The 20,997-nt window shown below is 40.2% G+C and overlaps 1 protein-coding gene across 4 annotated transcripts; it reads right to left on the bottom strand.

Annotated features, from left to right (window-relative positions):
• Positions 1 to 326: 326 nt before the first annotated feature.
• On the bottom strand, positions 327 to 20,298 carry LOC112557201 (DNA ligase 3-like). 4 transcript variants are annotated; one of them, XR_003097917.1, is made up of 23 exons: positions 19,476 to 19,938; positions 18,135 to 18,792; positions 17,672 to 17,755; positions 16,614 to 16,790; positions 15,808 to 15,914; positions 15,266 to 15,310; positions 14,664 to 14,750; positions 14,242 to 14,321; positions 12,906 to 12,983; positions 12,374 to 12,545; positions 11,951 to 12,106; positions 11,404 to 11,535; positions 11,230 to 11,309; positions 10,604 to 10,691; positions 8,202 to 8,279; positions 7,706 to 7,829; positions 7,290 to 7,474; positions 6,597 to 6,776; positions 6,146 to 6,376; positions 4,617 to 4,781; positions 3,991 to 4,149; positions 3,628 to 3,791; positions 327 to 2,196 (listed from the first exon to the last, which is right to left on the bottom strand). XR_003097917.1 is itself a non-coding variant. In XM_025226913.1 (22 exons), the coding sequence occupies exons 2-22, from the start codon at positions 18,724 to 18,726 to the stop codon at positions 3,687 to 3,689; spliced, it is 3,105 nt and encodes a 1,034-aa protein (XP_025082698.1). In that variant the 5' UTR covers positions 18,727 to 18,792; positions 20,282 to 20,298; the 3' UTR covers positions 327 to 3,686. The 4 variants fall into 4 exon arrangements, 3 of the variants coding, with proteins under 3 accessions (XP_025082698.1, XP_025082695.1, XP_025082694.1); XM_025226913.1 differs by lacking the exon at positions 19,476 to 19,938 and adding an exon at positions 20,282 to 20,298 and having other exon boundaries at positions 327 to 3,791; XM_025226910.1 differs by having other exon boundaries at positions 327 to 3,791; positions 18,135 to 18,858.
• Between the last annotated feature and the right edge of the window lie 699 nt (positions 20,299 to 20,997).

Here is a 20,997-nt window from a genome sequence, read left to right as displayed (position 1 = left end):
TCAGTTTCCTCCTTTATACACAATCACGCGGAAAGCGGAAACTCCGCCATCTAGGTGGCGGGAGGGAACTGAGCAGTACTTACACAGATTTGTACAGAAAAAAGAGAAATAGCATTTTTTTTGTTTTGTTTTGTTTGAGAAAGTATGGTAACATCAGCCCCAGGCACTAAAAATGTAGGTGTCCTTTGACTCCGAGATTTTTTTTTTTTTGGTGGTCAGCATCACACCATGAACAGTGAACTTGCTCTCGTGCGCACTCACGCACACACACTCGTATTTGTTCGGCTATTTCACATTCAGAAGAAATTCAACTCACAAAGTCAAGATTAGACTCGTTTAAAAAAAGAGAGAAGAAAACATGATGAATGTGGGTTGGGGCAGCTCGCTGGCCTAAAATATGAAGCTCATTTTCAAGACTTTTCTTGGCGCCAGCTGATAACAATTTCATGGTCCGCAGGTTATTAGAAGGAAGATCGATATGGTTTATTCTCTCTCTGTTTACTTGCATATAAAGTTTTAATTCATTTCATCAGGAGGGTTGATCACGCCCCACCACTGGCCCTCCTTACATTTTTGTCTTTTCATGTTCCCACGCTCACGCAGTCTCATATTTTAAAAAATTCAAACTTGGATTTAAATGAGAACAGAAGGAAGGGTGGGTGGATGAGAGACAGAAAAAATGAGAAAGAAGTGCATGCAAAGCACTGAGTGAAGATTGATGCATGAAAAATGGAGTGAAGACTAACATGAAAAACAAAGATAATAAGTAAATCATTCAGTAAAGATTTATGTATCAACTACTGAGTGAAGACTGGTGTAAAACATGGAGAGGACTGGTATATAAAACAGTGACGATGAGTAATTACAACAGCGAAGAGCAAACTATCAAACATGGAGAACTGATCAGTATGTTCATGGAGGTCAATATACATAAACAGGAGAAGTTCATATGCAAAACTACTCACGAGGTGTAACACTAGCAACGATGATAGCCAACAGCTATTACTGACGACACAATGGTGATATATGATAGTTATTACTGACGATACAACGATGATAACCAACAGCTATTACTGACGATACAATGATAATAACCGAGAGTTATTACTGCTAACAATATAATAACTGACAGCTATTACTGACGATGCAATGATACATGACAGTTCTTACTAGCGGTAGAATGACGATAACCGACAACTATTACTGACTATACAATGACGATACATGATAATTATTACTGACGATACAATGATACATGATAGTTCTTACTAAGAGTACAAAGACGATAACCGACAGCAACTGCTGACTATACAATGATGATATTATTACTGATGATACAAGGGTGATACATGGAAGTATCAAACGATACAATGATATCTGAAAGTTATTACTACCGATACGATGATCACACCTGACGGTTATTACTGACTGATGATACCTGACAGCTACCGCTAAAGACACTAAACATTGATATTACAATTACCGGCAGTTATTACTGACAGCACCGACAATAGGAAAACCGACATGGGAAATAATATACATTATATATACATATGTGTGTTATGCATCTTATGGTCTACGGTCCATTCTAGAAGGATGATGTGAGTTTCCACAAGAGACGAAGAGTTGCAGTGACGGGTACGATCACCGTAAAGAGCGCTGTTCTGACCACGTGTCTACACGCTACCATCTCCGAGACGCCACGTCGCCGATAAACCTCGAGACTCCGCGAGACGACACTCGACCCTACCCGTAAGGTCATCGTTTATGCTGATAGAGTTCCTACCGCAAAAGATGGTCGTTTGCCACGCAAAGGCAAAGTGGTCCGGAATTCCATGTTATTTTTCTCCGGAGCTGATCTACGCTCATCGATATCTACTGCAATACTACTTTGGGAGCTGCTGACCGCATCTGATCAGGTTCCGGAAACAATGCAAATGCTGCCTGCCGGCTTGAGGAGAAAGGTTACCATGGTGATCGCGGATACTTGGAGGTTCGTCTGGGCTTCGTTAAGGCAGACGGGCTAACTTGTGGCTTGCACGACACGAGAACACACAGCCAAAGCAGTGTCTGCACTCCCTAGTTCCTTGAAGGTGATGGAAGTGGGGCTGTACATAGATGGCTGGCTCTTCCTGATGGCGGTGCTGGGCGCCAGTAACAGCTACAACTGACGCGTGCGCATGTGCAGTGGCGAATCTGTCTTAACGAAATGTTGACAGAATTTTAAAAGTAGAAGACACACTTCCTTATCAATGGAATATTTATGTAAAACAATTTCTGTCAAAAGAATGTGTGTATTTACACCTCGAACCTTTACTAACCTTTAGCAGATCATCGTGCACGCGCAAAAGGCTTGTTAAGATCGTGCTATTATTACTGGATGACATGAGTCGAGTTAGTCACAGCCGGTGAAGATCCCATCTCTTCTCCAGAAGTTAATCTTCAACACCTTTCCTCGGCGACTGGCTGGAGAAAGTCAAGTCGGGGCTGACGTCATCGGCCTCGTGACTCCTACATAACTGACTCGGCGATGAATCGGCCTCCAGTTGCACGCACCGTGCGACTAACATCTTTTACTATCTGTGGTTCCAACAGTGCCTCCAACTCTCTGACGTGGCAAATTCACAATGCGACATAGTTGTTGCATTAGCAGTTCCAGAATTTTTCCAACAGCCTCGAACATGGGCAATTCTAAACGTGTCCCCTAGAACACCAACCAATCAACTCGCAGACAGCAACGTGGAGGACCCACTTCCAAAGAAAACATCCCCTCACGAAAATTTCTCCGTTTTCCTCTCTTCGCCGCTGCTTTTTAACTCTTTAGGAAGAAGTGGGGCTGTGTGAACTATAACTCCACTCTAAAGACTAAATCTTAGTGAGTGACGAGAGATGTAATCACGCTAATGTATCTATGTAGCTGACTAGTGAGAGACAGAACCTCATCTAGCTAATGCATCCTCGCTAGTGAGTGACAGGAGAATGTCGTTATCACTAATGTATTCGTCTGTACCTGATAGTCATCCATGCCCGGACGTCTCCTCCCCATCTCTCGCTCGCACCAACGCTCATAACACTAACCTCGCTCAACACCCCACGCAGGGGTGTGCACAGCCTCCCCACTACACTCTGCCAGTAATTAAAGTTGACTTTAGCAGATATTCACCCTTTGCGGTTCCCCTAAAAAGATCAGATTAATAATAACTACAGGCAGAGGTTAAAAATGTAACAAGGACCTTGCGTCACTCTCACACAGAGAAGTTGAAAACAAACTTAAAATCCAAGGCTGGTAAGATTTCTGTTCTATTAGCTGACATCGACAGCATCTTCGGTATGCATGCATGAATACAAATAGATTTGTCTACTCATGGTTAAAGCTACCACATAAAACAAGTTTTATACTATTTCATGACATGCTACAAAGACTGAGCCACTTTGAATTTAATCAAAACAAATGAGTATGATGCAATACTTCTTGTAATGAAAACATTTCCTCTACAATAAATCAAATTACTGACCAATGCAGGCAAATGTATCATCCTTGTTCTCTCTCATGCATACACACATGCACACACGTGCAAACACACACACACACACACGTATATCAAATGCAATCAATTTCCTTGAAACCTTTCTCCATCTCGTCCCTTTTGGTTTTCCAGCTCACTTGTAAAAACATTTTCTGATCCTCACGAAGGTTTATATCTGGTTGTGGGCACAAGTTTCCCTTTTCTGATGCATCTCCACAACCAGGCTGGTGTCACAAGTTCTGTGTTCTCTCCCTTGTCGGGCACCTGTGAAAAGGAGCATCCAGGTCAGATAGAAATTGAGTAGAAAACATCTTTAGATCATGAATAATATCAGACAGCCTTCTGTACATCCAACACATCACTAAAAGAGAGATCAGCAGGTCACTGTCACAGTTACTGGTCACTGCTCTGACCAAAACCAACAAACTTTGTCCACATGAGTTGTTGCAGGAGGGGGACCTACTTGTGAACTGTCAGTAGCGACGATATGTGTGGCAACGTGGACATCATATTCTGGAAGCAGATCACCGTCATATGCCAGGATGTAGCGCCTGAGATACCTGAAGTCTGCAGTGCTCTTAGGCAGGATTATCTTGCAACCACGAAATGCTATAGGCAGAGTCTGGAGCATGTAAAGTATAATAGTTCATTACCAAAAATATTTTTTACAAAAGTACATAATGGTCTTCCACAATAAAGAGATAACTTAGTCTTTGTCAATGTTTAGTAAGTAAAATACTACGGTTTCCAACCTTCAGTTCATCCAAAACCGATGCATGAAAAACAAAAAGAAAATGTAAATGTAGTCATGTGACCTTACAGTCATTTGGGAGAGAGGGGTAGGGGAGGTGCCCATCTCCTCTATCTCTATTCCTTACCTCCCTCCTACAACCCCTCACCTACTCAACAGCTGCAGGACGTTGCTTCACCTGGATGCTAAACTGACCAGTTTGGCGCCTTCCAGTTTGGATGATGTACCTCTACCCACTGTACCGTCTGCGTCAAAACAACACAAAAACTCCCACAAAGTAATTACAGGAACCCATGTCTGCAAAAATAAACACCTTGCAACTTTCTTCAAAGCCTCACCTTTACCCCGCCTTTTGCAGGTGAAGATGAAGGGGAGTCTGATGTTTTGGTGAAATAGGTTGTAATCTTGTTGGCTGATTGCTCTGGTGATTGATGGTTAAATAATCTGCGGTGGAATGGATTCAAGCTGTAGCAGTTAGCTCCATACTTACACGTAGGCCTGTTCTGAAAATGTAATGAAAAACTTTCTCACATTGATTCTTCCTGTATTCTTCCATGTCAATAACAATCTTGCAGGTCTTAAGATAGCACTTTAAAGTCTTCTGCTCTGTACAACAGGAAATACATTTGTCTCTGCAAAGGCTCTATCAGTGCAACTTTCAAAAACTTTCGAAGTGGCGTCTGCTTTGGGTGGCCGTGAAGGATATAACAAATCCCTAAAAAACATGCAGTCAAAAAGAGTGAACAGATGACATCACTGTAAACCTTAAAGACCCACAAAAATGACTTTCTAGGCCACTACAGACACAAGCCTTATAATGCATACTCCAAATTTCACCGAAGATGTTTTTGTGCTGTTTACTATCTGGACTACCTATGCACTATCTGCAAGTATGATATTTGGATAATAGCGAGAGTGCCTATTAAAACAGCTGTGATGCCGACAGTACTGTGTCCCTTCATCTCTCACCCCTTCCACCCCTATACCTGTGTTGGTCACGCCAGACAGATGACCACGGAGCGGGCGATGTAGTGCCCGAAACTGAATGTAAATAGCAAATAAAAATCAGTGCTTGACCCTGATTTGCCGTGAGGGGGCAGGTCATGAAAGACAGCAGTACGAATCTGGGTTGGTGCAAGGTAACTGACTACAGATCGTCCAGGTGCTGCAAAGTGCTGGATCTTCGTTTTTAAATTTATGGGAGGATTAGGAGCAAAGGATTAGAATAGAGTTAATACGTGCGATTAAATAACGTAGATAAATTCCTTTCAAATTGTAAATTCATGTGAAATTTACATACCTGTGTGAATGTCAGTCCACATAAATACTTGCTTGTTGCACGTCTGTCTTCGTCGTATGAAAACAACTTATCATTTATCCACTGAGTGAATGAGACCTGTGTCATTTCGTGCACGCAAAGACTTAGAATTCAAGCAGTCGTGCGGAACACAGAGCATACATGAGACTAAAGAAGCCACTGCTAAACGACGAACCGAAGAGAGCACACTTTTTGAAAAAGTAGGATCTTTTGCGAATCCCAAGGTCAGCTAAATGTAGGTGTGTAATAGACTGGGAACAAAAGGACACAACTCAAGGTTTTAGGTTAGACAGCACATCCCACAAGTAAAAGCTAGAATTGCAGTGAGGAATTCTCCTTGGGAGCTTCCATCCTCTTCCCTGAACTACAATGAGGAATGGATTGATTGGCGCCGGGGCTTAAGGAACCGCGACTAACCTATGGTTTGGCAACGGCTAGCCATATAAAAAAGCGAATCGCTTCAGAAACAAAAAAAATATACAATGCAGTTCTGAAATATACAACAGAAAAAGCAAATACAAAACAAAAACATCTGCTGAAAATACCGACCCTTTTTTCTGGTGATTTTTCTGGCGAGTCACTGCTAGAGGCTTTTCTTTTCGCTGCCTTTTTACGGGCTGATGCTTTAGATAATGTCCTCTTCCATTCACCACTGTCTTCATCATTATCCTCATTATTGCCATCGTCACTGCCTTCATTATCACTTCCTTCATCAGACCGCTTGCGAGGCTTAATATGAAACTGCAAGTCTGATTTATTCTTTGATTCTGTATACAGCAGCTGAAATCAGGAATAAAAAAAATATATTTCAATTCCTAGAGCATGTTTCTAAAGCAACTTTTAATAAACTGATTGTTACTGTTTATTACTTTTGACAAACAACTTATCTAGAACTACTTTAAACTATGTTTGCAGAAAGTCCGACTAGTTTTGACCAATAATTCTTGAGGCCAGAATAAAACTCAACATAAGAAAATCAGCTTTGCTCATAACATCCTACCTTCAGGCGGGGCAAGTCAGTTGCCTCTTTCCAAGTTTTGTCATCACGGAACTTCTGAATTCGAGGAAAGCGAATTGAGATTCCATCAGCTGTGTGGACCTCCGCCTTGCTGAATTCTGCCCCAATGATTTCCCAGACCGGAGACGTTTTTGGATTGTTCACCACAAAGTCTGGCAGCACCTACATGGCAAGACTGTACTGTTGTAACTGGAATTACTTAGACCACTTGTACATCATTCAATTAATGATGAATACTTTTTAAAAATAAATTTTTAATAATTCTTTGGACGAAAAGAACAGCAGAGAGCGAGGCAAAGGACGTCGGAACCACATGAGCCAAACTGAGTGGGGGCTGCACAAAACCAGGTCCGCTGGCGAGATGTTGTTACGGCCGTATGCTCCTCAAGGAGCAACAAGGAATAAATTCTTTGGAGAAAAAAGTCAAATTTGTGCTTTGGCCAACAACAGCTATCAGAGGCTTTTCTTCTTGTTATTCCTAGTCGCCCCCTGTGGAGCATAGGGCCGCAACTACACCCCGACATCGGACGCGGTTCTGAGCGTCCCTTCCAGTTGGGACCATGGCTATCAGAGGCTGGTAAATAGTAAATATAAGAGGCTGGTATGTTTATGTCTGCACTGGTTTTCATTTTTCTATTGCTAGCTTTCTTTCTTCTTCCTTCTCTCAGAACTGACCTGCTTTTTGATCTTGAGCCAGGGGGGCACTTTGCTGGGGTCCTTGCTTATCTTGACCATGTCCAGCTGCGTTTGCAACTCGTCCAGTGTCTTGTCATCAAGGCCACTTCCACACTTGGAGACAGTGCAGAAAGTGTCTGTATCTGGGTCATAGCAGCCCATCAGGAAGATGGACATCATGCCTCCTGCAGGCGAGGCCAGGGGTCATCAGCTTACTACAAGATCTCTAAGCAGTGAGTACTAATGTACTAATGACCAGTGTACTTTCCCTAGCCACATCAACTTTGTACAAAATCTCTAAGCAGTTGATATTAGCACCAATGTACTTTCCCTAAGCCAGCAACTAAAACTGACCTCTGCACATCAGTCCCCAGTTCATGGTATATATATATACACACACACTCTTCCTTCCCTACCTTTATTTCCAGTTCCATAATATGCTCCCAGGACAATGAGATCAGCTGAGTCAGCCATTTTGCCCTCATGCAAATAATCCTTCTTCATTTTCAGCCAGTGACGCTTGCCAGGTTCATATAAGCTCTACACATGTACAAAACACACATACAAACAAAATCAATTATCATCCATCTGCTTCAGGTGTTGTGTGGTTGGTATCTGTGCAGAAAACTCTCATGTCTCTATCTTGCACTGTGCTTTTGCCTTTGTTTTCTTTCAGCATTGACTTTAAAGGCTAAAAACAATGCATGTCTGTACAGCTGTATGATTACACATACAGATCAAACAAGGATGTACACATGCATATACATATTTTACACCTGCACCATCTACCATCTCTTGCCCACTCCCTCTACACACAGATGACAAAATACAAATAGTGTCTATAAAAAGTCTGTATGTTAAAAACTTTATGTGTAACTTTGACAGCAAGGCAATTCAAGCGGAATCACTCACATTTGCATCTTTGAGCACAAGCCCTTCCAGACCTTCACTGAAGACTTTCGTCATCAGGTCCTGCAGTTCTTCAGGTTGCTGACAAGAACATTGAAAATGCCAATGAATGCAATCCACTACTCAGTGAAAGCTGACAAGTCTACAATCATGTACAATCATGGTACGGTTAACATGCACGCTGCCACAAAATAACAGCGCAACAACATGTATAAGGGTGCACCAAGACATTTGATGCGGAGACTGAACATAAAGAGAATAACAATAGCGTTAAAGAAGACCAACTACATGATTTGACTTTATATATTTCTTGTAAGGGCCTCATGTGATGTGGAGAAGTGGGCGGACTATCGGCGAGAGAGCTGGCTTTGTTTGTTTGTGTTTAATGCCGTGCCAGCAACTAGGGCTATATCACGGCAACAGAGAGCTGGCATCAAAATCCGGAGGACCACTGGTTTGACACTGTGGTGCAGTGAATTTACCCAGTTGACCCAGCTGTAAGGAATGGGTGCCTGGCTCCATACAATGTTGGTGAAGGTGAAGGAGTGAGGGGCAGACGAGGCACTACCTCAATTATCCCAAGAACATTGAGATTTTTAGCGCCACCCCCTCCGAAAAAACTAAAAGAAATTAGGAGACACCCTCTACTTTACTCACATGAAGTAAAAATATCATTTTTGATGGTTAAATTTCTTTGAGTACTTATCCAGATGACATGACTATGAGGAGATCATCCTCTAGCTACTTAAAATCCAGCTGTCCTAACCTGTCTTAAAGGAGGTGAAGCTGATATAAGGACGTCTTAGTCCAAGATGGTTGGACTTCTCCCTGTTGTACCTGAGAGACTGCAAGCCCAGTCCTGTCGGGGAGTCAGGAAATAGGAACGGGCCCGAACACGAGGCGCTGCCTGGAGACAGGCTCAACTAGTGCATAGTTACCAGGCCGCAATGCGGCGACTATGGGGGAAAGCATCGCTCTGCCTCTGTAGGGAAAATGCCCCTTCTCAGAAATCCGTACAAGGCATCGTCTTGAACGAATGAGGCTGTAGATCCTCTGCCCACACTTTGACTTCTGTCCCGGTTATTATAGGCTCAAATTCTAATTCAAATTCGAGTCCAAACTTTACTGCTAAACGTGAACGTGGAATCCGAATTCAAATTCATAAGTATGCTTAGCTGAACAATGGCAAACATCTTCAAGAGTAGCCCCGTTAAGGGCAGTAACGTTTGTCGCCAGCATTCACTGACTTATAGCCATCAACTAGAAAGAATTAAGGGGAGCGGGCCACAAATGGGCTTTATTCGTACAGCTTAAAACTACATAAACACGCATCCACACGCCGAAGTGTAATCGGAGGTTACACAAGTACAGCAACCTCCACCCCTCTGCTGCCCGCGTGGTCACAAAGCTCCGCGTCGCACATGGGGGTGGAGGTGGGTGAAGGTGCTAGCCGCGGCGATCGACAGCGCAGCCATGAACAATCTTGCACAGAATGAAACAACATATTGTGGAGCAACATACTGTGACCACTTCATATACAGACACCTTCCAAATACTTCATCTAAAACAAAAGTGCATAGACACCACTTGTACCCGTATGGTCGCCGACACAAGAAACACATTCTTGCACAGCTATCCGGTCCTTCTCCTAAAAGAATAGGCATCGGCGTCGTGTAGCCGCTTTGTCCCTCAATGTCTCGAGAGGAGACATAGTAGATATCCAGCCTTACCTTATACCCCTTTAAAGATAAGAGCATTTGACAGACCGATGCGTATACTTTCCCGCCGCGGTTTGTCTCTGACCACTGCACGCAACCTTGTCCCCGGTGGTGGAGTGCCAAACTTCACAAGGAAAAGATGAGCAGGACAAACATAATAGTCAGTCGGGACTGCGAATATGTTAAATAGCAGGTAGCCTTCACCGAACTTCACAGGCCGCACTGCCATATCCAAGAGACCCCAGAAACAAGAGGACACACCTCTTACCAGCGTGCACCCGGGCGAAAAACCAAATTAAGTGTTCACTGGCGTAACAGGTGGGGATGAGAGGGGGCTGAACTGAATCCATGCCTACCGTTCTATTGTTCGACCACAACAGATTTGGACAGCTGGATTTGAGGTAGCTAAGGGTGATCTCTCCACATAGTCATGTCATCTAGTACAGTAGGAAGAAGAAAAAATGTTTCACACTGAATAAATATTTTACGCAGGTCCAAACAAACATTAGTAGCAATTATAACCACCCAATAAACAGCAATGTTAAACATCCAGTATTTGTAGGGGGAATACTTAATGAACAATATTTGAAATGTAAAACTAAAATGGCAGGACTGACTAAACATTCCTAAATGTTGATGGTTATTGTTTCACAAAAGTTTTAAGCTCTTCAAATATGACAAACACACCTGGATACTGTGAACTTCAGACAGCATGACTCGGTGTGGGATCTCTGTCATGTTGTGTTCCAGAATCTCTCTCCTCTTTCTCATGGGTCTGATAGAGACAGACATGAAACAGTAATGACAGATCTGAGTAAGGTCAGGTAGGGAGAATTGAAACATAATGAGACAATTAGGCCAAGTCAGACAGGATGACATGAAACATAAAATTATGTCGAGTCCTGCAGGGAGACAAAAAACAATAATGAAAGACATTTCAGGTCTGCATGCCTGGGTTACTCTCTAAAATAACTGGTGTGGAAACGCTGTACTGTTGTCTTTTTTTAAATTTAACAATGAGTAAGCGATCATCATTTTAATCATAAGGTAACATGGTAGATGGGTTGAGAAGTTCATCAAGTATCTTGAGCACCATGTAAACAAATTAAAAGCGCCATAAGGAGATTATTGTGTAGGTGTTATGTACATCGCAATAAATGCTTTCCACTTCCCATAATTATGCTTGTAGAACAAAATATGCTTAATATATTTAGTAGGTGGTGTAAATGTTCTTATGCCTACTTGACTTGCGCTTTTTTTTGTCTTGCTACAAGCATGAGAAAGAATGTGAAACAACTGCAGTAAATACTTGCTTTTCCATGAGATTGTCATCGTTGATGAGGAGACAGTCAAAGACAAACAGGCACACTTTAGCGTTAGCAAATGCTGCTTTCTGTTGGGAGGAAAAAATACAGGCAAAGGTAATTAAAGTCTGTGTTAATGGAGTCAGTTGGATAGAGGGAATGCATAAAGAAAACTCTACACACCTTGTGCACACCTAGTGTACCAAAAGGCAATGGCTTGCCTGTTGTTGTGTCAATAAGAAGAACCTCAGCATCCAGGATGAGATCGGTGCCATTGGGAAAAGCCTTTGGGATAAACTCTTTGAAATGCGCTACCTACAGAAACAATAAACCTCGGAATATAACAGCTGGGCACCTGCCAAAAATGCTTGAGAGAGCAACAACACTTTACATCAAAATTTGTACATCTAGTTTGGCTAAGACATCTGCAAAAGTTTTTGCATTATGCATTTGTAGTTCAGGAGCAGAACTTCATAAGTCAAGAATGTGTTCAGCATCACTTCAAAACTCAAAATTGTTTATCCTCTCATTCTGAATCCTGATTAATCTTCTTTTTATTTTTACAACACTAACATAGCTTCATGATGAGCAATACCTATTCAAGCTATATATATTTCAGTTGTTAACATGCAGCAAATGCAGAGATAATAAAACAATACATTGCATGCACAGCACATAAGAATATATTACCTTTCATATATACATGCAGGTTCACATGTGTGTAGCTTACCTTGTGAGGAAGGACAGGTTTGAGACTGCGGCTGAAATACCTGAAATCATTTCCTCTCTTGTGCACCTGCACTCGTTCACCATCATATTTGATCTCCGCCATTATCCCATTGGTACATTTCTTGAAAGCATAATCCACAGACTTGCATGCCTCAGCCTATACAACATGTACAAGGGTTTTGTTTTTTTTTTAATTTCTAGGTGCTTGTTAACTTGGATTATGAAGCAGAGAAAAAAAACTACTCTGCCAATATACTGGGATTGAAAACAAAATTAGCCACTTTTTGACCAATTACTATAACAACTGTTATAACATCCTAACAAATTATAACATAGTTCAAAACAGCAAGTTGATTTACTTTGTTTCTGTAATTCTCTCATGCACAAACAGGTGTCATAACACTAACAATATCTAAATCCTCACCAACATTGGCAGCACTGGTGTCATCAGAGATGCTCTCACCGACAGTTTCCTGGATGGCCCCGGCTTTCCCTCATCATCCGACTTCTTGTTGTGCATGACACGCTCCACGACGTCACGAAGATTGCGAGAAGCCTGGAAAGCTGCATATGCATCAGGATTAAGACCATCCAGACTGTAGACAGACACAAGACTTAATCATCTGCTTGCAGAGCCCTCAAGCCTGTGGAAACAGTTGAAATGCTTTACTCCTGAAAGTGTGAAGTTATCTTTGAATCAGTGGCTTAGAGCCTTAGACTGTTTATGTGCTGTTGTATGTCACACACGTGGCTACTTGTCAGGCTGCATCTGACTGCTGCCTTGCTTACTTGATCTTTGATCAGATGCATACCTCACAAAGGTAACTGCTTGTGACTCATCCATTAATAAATATATGTTCCTATACCTACGTATACTTACACATACTCATAGGTGCATATAAATGCTCAAGTGTCTACAATGCTACATATGCTCACAGGTACCAAAGTAAACTCACATGTGCTTTGCACCTGCATTGATCCTCAAGTCATGCTTGATGAGACGGATGAACATCTTCAGATCATTGGCTGTGCACCTGAAGACCAAAGGGAAGAAGCTTGTGTTTGACTCAGCAAAGTTCTCAAAGTGGGTGTCATTTTGCAATATGTGTACAGAAAGTTTTTATAACAGATGGCGCAAAACGCAGTCTCACTAAGTCTTCATAATGCCAGGCTTTGAGTTTCTGGATGATATGGTCCTATCTGATGGAACTCTGGTGATTCTGGTCAAGATCCTCATCAATTTATCACAGGTGGTAACTTTGACTGTGATCTTGATCACATATCTTAAAAATCATCCAATGTAACTAGCATAAAACCACTTGATACTGTAGGTTGCATCAAAATCACTTCACATCAGCCTTTTTGACAAACCTCAAAAATCTTCTGACAATAATCTTAATCACTAGCCTCCAAATGGCCAAGAGTGTTAAAAGAGTGTTCGCTAGAAATCTCTGTCCCCACAGTGACAAACAGGCAATCAGATTGCCCACTTGCTCACACTGCTGAACAGTTAAATTTGTATCTCTGACAATTATTCTCTCTATATACATGTATATAAAACAAACACTATTAAATCTTTCTATATGCTTCATTCCCGCAGAAGCGAATATCTTCACAGCTACAGTATAATGCGAACTGTGTAATAGTTAACCGGCAACTATCTTATTCATAGCTTTAAACCAAACTGACTCATTGCCTACTTTCATGTATATATATAAAAAATATCTGATGTTATTTTTTAGCTACTGAAGGGAAGCAATTCATAGTAAAATGATTGTTAAAGAAGCCTGCAGTTTCTTCCCTTATATATTCATTTATTTATGCACAATGTGATAAAATTAAGTTCACATAATAAAGCTATGAATAAGATGGTTGCCGGTTACTCAATTTGACATGGATGTGTACTCCAACACCTGAAAATGAAAAATAGTAGGTAATATTTGAAGTCTAATGTATATTCAACTAAAACATTTTGGCACCTTTTGTTTGTATATATTGTGTAAATAATTTTGTTTAAATGTCTGCCTCAAAACCTACTTGCATGATAGGAGTTCTCTGCTTCATACAGTCACCATCTTTCATTTCAATTTAGTGCAAGAAAACAAAATCTATCTATCTCACAAATCACATCACATGACTAAAAAATGCTGTTTAAAATGATATGTCCATGATGGTTGTCTTTATTATAGATTAGTAGGTGTAAATATTAAAACACATTGTAGATTGTGCCTCCACTGCTATTCAAAATGTTTAATCACATCCCTTTTCATCCATGAAGGAGTTAATACACACCTGACAGCAATTTTTGTCAGCATCCTCTGTTGGTCCTCTTCTCTTGTGAACTGAGCCAGGGTGGCCAACATAGAGTCCACCTGCAAAGGGTCACATGAACACAATCTGAAGACGGGCTCTTGGCTGCTTTTACTCTGTTGTACCAGTGCTGGACACCCAATCTGTGTGTTACCAATGCTTTACATAGATACAGTGGCAAGGTACAGGTAAATATATGTGAACATGTGTATTAATACATGGTCCACCCTCCCCTACCTATTTAGAGAGGTGCACGCAGACCTACACAGCTCCATCACCTGTTTTGAAAGAACAGCTATTAGCTGCCCTAAAAAGCTATGCCATTGTAAAGCAGTAAAGATGCATAAGCATCACAAAAGTTGAGGTTTCAATGAAATCTATCTTGAGATAATGTGTACTGGTACCTCTTGTAAGCTAAGGGTGCTTTTCTTCTGTGGCATCAATAGCTGACTATGGTCAAAAGCCAATCGTATGGTCTCTGCAACATCTCCCTGCAATATTGAAGGTAAGTTAGGGACATTTCAGTTCTGAAACTTATTTCTGAAATGTAATAATCTTTTACACATTTTCAAACAAATGTCAGAAAAAAAAAATCATGAATATATAAAATTTCTCAAGTAAATTTCCCTTTCTGTGATATGACTATAGACAAATCTACTGTTATCCTTATTTTACACTACAGAACAAAGTAAAAAGGTAAAAAGAGTCCCATAGCAAACAGGAGAAAGCATATGCCATAGCAGCAATGAACATAAGTGATTATCCATGTCTAGGACACAGCATGTGGCCATAAGGATAATAAACATAGTTCATTCATCATGTCTAGGACACAATATGTGAAAAGCAAACCATGGAGCAGAAAGAAGGCATGCACAACCTACTGTCTGGTGAAGAGCGGATGCTACATGTGTAGTTGTGACATACTGGGCAGACTAATGTCTAATCACCACAGATAAGTGCTTTTATACCCGCATTGTCTTCACTGAAACAAGGCAGCCATAATTACCTGTTCCAAGTGCTCAATCATCTCTTGCAGATTAGCCCCAAAAATCTGGAGGAGAAAATTCAGTGGACTTTATGAAAAAGTGAATGCATGGTATGCACAACCTTTAAGATTCTACAGAACAAAAATGTATGCTCCAATCACTATGTAACATGATTCATGGTAAATCTACGTATCTAGGGTGACGACTTATACTTTTTTTTTTCCTGATCCTGCTGAAACTATGTTGCAAATTCTCTATCTCTAAGCATTTTTTCATCCTTCTGCTGCATTCATTTCTGGTGGCACCTTTCTTCTAGTGAAGTGTCCTTTCATCTTACTACTGCATTCAGTTCTGGTGGTACCTTTAAAAATAATTCCCAGTGCCCTGTTCCTTCAGCCTTCATGCACTTTTCACGCTCCCTCCAAGCTGCAAACTTTTCACTCAGTGCTTACTAAACTGGCAAAAATGTTTAACCAGTTGCTTGCTGTTAACTGATTTAGCTGAGGAGTTCGACTATAGTTGATTATTTTTATAGACTGTTACAGAGTTCTGCTTTACTGACCTGATGGAAGAGTTTAACCAGCTGCTTGTTGTTAAGATTATAGACTGTCTTCTCCACCCCAGGAAGCAGTAGTTTCAGCAGAAGGTAAAGATCACCTTGGAAACCAGCTGTACAGAAATTCGCAAAATATGCTGCAACCGTGCTTCAGTTTCATTCACTTACTTTCATTTCAAGCTATTAAGATATTTAGCATTTGAGCATAGGTGTAGCAGGAGACAGCAAACAATGCACTGATCTAGCAAAATCCAACTACCTGGATTACATAACAATTGTATCACACTATTGCAACATTATTAAAGCAATATTGTAACACCTTCACCACTATAACATATAGGTCATTCTGTAATGTCTAATCCACTAATATACTACACAAATCACTCAGTCTGTGAAGGAAAGTGTTTGCTACTGACTGAAACAAACGGCTATGAGCACTTGTCTTCACAAGAGCATGCAGGAAAATAGAACCACTGGTCAGCTTGGATATTTCAACACCCTTAGCTTACCATATCTATTAAAAACTCTTCTCTTATTTCAAGGACTGCCTTATACAACAAGACATCATTAAATACATGTTTTTATTTTAGTCCCATTAGTAGTATTTTAAAAGTATATAGCACTGTTATGGCATTATTAGTAGTGCTAGAACATACTAATGATCTATCTAGGCTGTGCTCAACATAAAACCTGAACAAGCCGATATACTATACTATTCTGTAAAAATGAAGCTAGGGTTTTCAGACAAAAAAGAGTTGCTGACAGAGAAATATGTGTACTACTGAGATCTGTTAAGGAGAAAGAGGTCTTACTGCCACTGTGACCCCAGGCTATGTAGTTGTGGACCAGCTGTGTCTTCCTAGTGTAACTACTCTCCTCTGCAATGTCTGCACACAGCCGACGGAACTCGCGGAAAGAGTTATCCTTCTCTACATTAGGATCCAGGTTACTGGTGCTACCACCAGATGTTGTTCCACTAGTGCTGGGCTCTGGAACATGTATTCTCACAATGCAAACTTTTATAGTAAGATTTTTCATGCAACAGATTTCTCCTTGCATGTTTATTTAAAGATGAGAATTGTACATCTATTCTTCCTGACCAAATCCTTGTTATCATAGCTCTCGAAAAAATTAATTTACATTTTAATATGAATACTGATAGTGGTTAAAAGAAGGTAGAATTAGATTTCTGTAACGGTAAGCTGGCATGTGCTTTGGCCTGATTGAAGCTGAGTTGTATGGATACTCCTAAAGTAACAATTTTATTATAGAGACAGTCTGAATGTGTAATTCATAGAGTAAAAAGGAATTTTACTTTGTGGTAGTGCTGTATTAGTAGTTCTGTACCACTTTTGATCTGCTCAGCTGCATCATGCTTCTATTATTGTCAAGACTGCTACCATATGAACTGTCTTTCTTCACTTCTGGATGCTTCATAATGTGTCAATAGTTCAGGCTAAAAACACTTCCAAACTAAATGTCTTTTGCACAACGCATATTCTACGCCCCTCCCCCATCCCCCAATCCTGCATAGTTTGTACACATGCACTGTTACTGTCACTGCTGCTAATTCAAATAACCCTACTGCACTATTCTTTTCATGTTCTCATGATCTTTATAGTTACACTGTCTTTAAAACTTATATATAATGTCCTAGAAAGAGGTGATTCAAGTCAATTATTACATTTTGGGATTTGTTGGTGATAGTAGGACATCTGTCTATGGGAATAAGAGAGCCAAACCCGCTGACATATAAATCATCAGCCAAATGATTCAAATTTAAATTGCAGAATACCCTTAAGATTCATAAAATCAAAACTGATATTTGGACAAAAATGTTTAAAATTATGCATTTTAATTAAATACAAACCATCATCATTAACCTCTGACTTGTTATCTTGCTGTTTAGAAGGTGAAATTGGCAGTTTCTTTTTGGGAGATGACTGGGCAAAGTCTGAAGCAAATGAATTTTTGACAATAACTTGATAAAACATTATATAGCTGAACAAAGCATAATTTTGCATGTAAAGTATTCCTTTTAGTAAAATATTAACACAGAGATACTCTTAAGTTAGCATCCATACAATCTAATACAATTTACCAATAATCAGTTATTAAGCAAATGCAATAATAAATATTCAAATTAACAGTTGCAAATGTCTGCCTGAAATTTTTTTAAGTATAATCTGAAATGATCTCCTCTTGAATAAATTATTATGTCAAAATCTGAGCTCATATTCTGTTTAAACATTCATGTTCAATCTAAAAGTGACACAAGAAAATATATTCTTTGTTATTAAATCATCATGAGATCACCAAGCCATCACTTTTACCGTTAATTAATTTGATGAGACTGTTTTTGTCTTCCTGTCTGAGGTCCGAAAATCCCTCCATGTCATCAGGCTCCTCTATTTTTTTAGTTGTTGGACGTGCTCGTTGAAATGTATCAAAGATACAATTGGGATGGTGCCACTGTTTCATATCACCACCATCACTGCCAAATGGATTACGAACAAGTTTTCCAATCCTGAGTGCACCTTTGGCTATCTTCTGCTTACATTTTTTGCAGCCTGAGGTTCCCAGTTTAGCATAACCCACAACATATTTGTTGTCTGCCATGTCAGTGCAGTAGTGTTGGATGAAGGAAGTATTTTTACAGGAATCTTTGAAGGAGCCCAAAGACACTGGATTACACTGTGAACTACTGGTAACACATCTGAAGAAAATCTTGTTGGAAGTGTCTGGAATGTATGTCACAGAAAACTTCTTATAGCTGAATTCTACATTCCATCTAGTGAATTTCTGTGATGATGCCAATACTTGGGTAGAAGCCCACAACCCTCTACATACAATTGGAAGTCTGATAATAAAAGAGTTATATAAAGTCACCAATGTCACCAGCTTCAATCTGAGGCTCTGTGACATTCACCTTAGAATGAAAAAGTACAAAGCAGCTCTGTCTGGTTACTGTAGCCAGATTGGTTGTGGCTCCTAAAACAAGACATGAAAAGAAACATGTAGTACAACCTCGTCCTTCTGGCTTTGTGCTTCTTAATCCTGTAAAAACAAATTTATTTATCATGATATGATTACAACGACAGGGACTTATTTTGCTTCACAAATAAACGTGTCTGTTGTCATGTCTTTTATGTCTTTTAGATGCAAATTTTATAAGATCAAGAATCTGATTTTGAAGATGATTTACTGTGACTTCTATTTTAAGTTTTCAGTTTCCCAAATCAGAAACACGTCTCTAGTAGTTGCATAAATGAAATAGCTGCTGATTGTAGTATCGTAGTGAGCAGACGTCATTGTTCGTTCCACATTCATTTACATATCTTAATTAGAATGTCCCTTGCGAGAGTCGTAACTAAAGACGCAGACACCGGATTTTAAAGTCTCTCTTCTTGTGAACTTCGGGTCTGTGTTTCTTTAGTGCTTGGTGCATGTGTAAAAGAATGAGAGAATTGTGCACTAATCATCCGATATTTCTCCATTGCTAGAAGGTAAACAAACAGCAAAATGACTGTAACTGATATAAAAGATGCGCAAAATGCACATGCAGAGTTTTCTATATTATTTTAGATGCTAGTTATATCCTTTACAGTCTTGTCACCGAGTTATTTTATAAAATGCAAATAGCTACACCGATACGTTATTAAACAAAGTATTACCTCTTATCAGCTGACAGATTCGAAAACATAACAACCACGGGAAAAGGAGGATAACCAGCTAATAAGCACAAAACTGTGCATGGAGTAGGCGACCTTGGCACAACTGCATTATGGGTCTTCTGGTGCGTGAATGATTTGTGTCAATATTGTGTAAGATACTTCGTTGTATGTTATCATGCATGTTTGATGCTCTTCTGCAAATTAATGACATTTACAGTCTTTCCTGAATATTTTGTGGCATGGCTTTTTTTTAGGTAGTCGATGACTGTTACGAGTAGGCGGAGCTATTGAGATACATTTTAGCCGACACACACACAAAATAAATATCGCCATCCCCAGGTTCATTAAAGGCAGTTCATTAACGGCACTTAACGCGCGCGAAACCGATGCAAAAGAAAACTAAAGATATACTTATCATCCGGTTTATAAACGGTACACAACTCCACACCATACTCTACACCCCTCCTGTAAATAATGGATCGTACCTTCGCCTCGCTCGACTGTTTAAAAAAAAAAGGATCGATCGTCCTATGACGTACTTCCGTTACTCTCTTTTAAAAAAAGTTCTGCCTTTTGAAGAATTTTTTTTTAACAAAAAAGCTTGATCGCGTCAGGCATTTACAAGCGTGCGCCCACCCCGAACTTACTTTAGAACCGATCAAATTAAGACATAAGATAAAAATCAAGAGCGTTAAACAGATCTCAAGAGTGCAGTAAATATAAGCATATCTTGTTCGTAACAAAATCAAAACAAATAAAACAAACCGGAGCACGCAATAATTTGCATCGTCTGCTTGATCACCTACTAGTGTTGAAGAAATAAACTCCCCAGTTTCGTAAAGACGGAACTTCTGGGTGGTTTTTAAGATGGTTCGCCCGGGGGAAGGAAGATCACGTACCTCACCAACCACGTTTCGCAAAAAACTGAAAGCCCATCTTTCTTTCAAACCAGTCTTAAACTACCGAGAAACACTTCTGTCTATATTTTTTACTTTTCCTGGTGTTTTATATATTTGTTCACTTTATTTTTTCTTCTTTTGTCTTTTTCTGCGCAATGAGCATTCTTCTGAATGGATACCTGCATGCGCATCACAAATCGCCATCATCATCAACTGTGGACTTCTACACGTGGTGCCGATCACGACTATCCTAGCAATCAAACGTCTTTCTCACCTGACAAGTACTTGTAGTTGGGTTTGAGGAAGCTGAGGTGAAACAGTTTGCAACTGAACATATATGTTTGCAACTGAACATACTGTCAGGATATTTCGTCAATTATTCATCACATGTGCAGTACGCGCTAGTTGGTGGTTAAAGCGGAAGTTGCGGTAAAGCAGCTACGTTACCGAGACACGTGAGTGTACAGAGAAAGGTGACAAGGATCACTGCTGTGCTATAAACTGTCACAACAGTGCATTTTACAAAGGCAGGAAAAAAAAAATAATGTTAATTGCTTTCCAGACGGTAAATGTCTACAGACTCGAGAGACGACAATCGTGATGTTGTACGCGATGTGAAGAGA

The sequence above is a fragment of the Pomacea canaliculata genome, linkage group LG2, assembly GCF_003073045.1.
Source record: "Pomacea canaliculata isolate SZHN2017 linkage group LG2, ASM307304v1, whole genome shotgun sequence".
NCBI classification, from domain to species: domain Eukaryota; kingdom Metazoa; phylum Mollusca; class Gastropoda; order Architaenioglossa; family Ampullariidae; genus Pomacea; species Pomacea canaliculata.
Note: the sequence above shows the minus strand (reverse complement) of the source record. Positions and strands in the feature narration are given on the sequence as shown.

Coding starts and splice junctions, on each gene's coding strand:
- LOC112557201 (XM_025226913.1), bottom strand. CDS start 18,726: ATGTCACAGAGCCTCAGATTGAAGCTGGTGACATTGGTGACTTTATAT. Junction 15,915..16,613: donor AGCCTGGGGTCACAGTGGCA/GTAAGACCTCTT, acceptor ATTTCTGTACAG/CTGGTTTCCAAGGTGATCTT. Junction 4,150..4,616: donor CTGCAAAAGGCGGGGTAAAG/GTGAGGCTTTGA, acceptor TACATGCTCCAG/ACTCTGCCTATAGCATTTCG.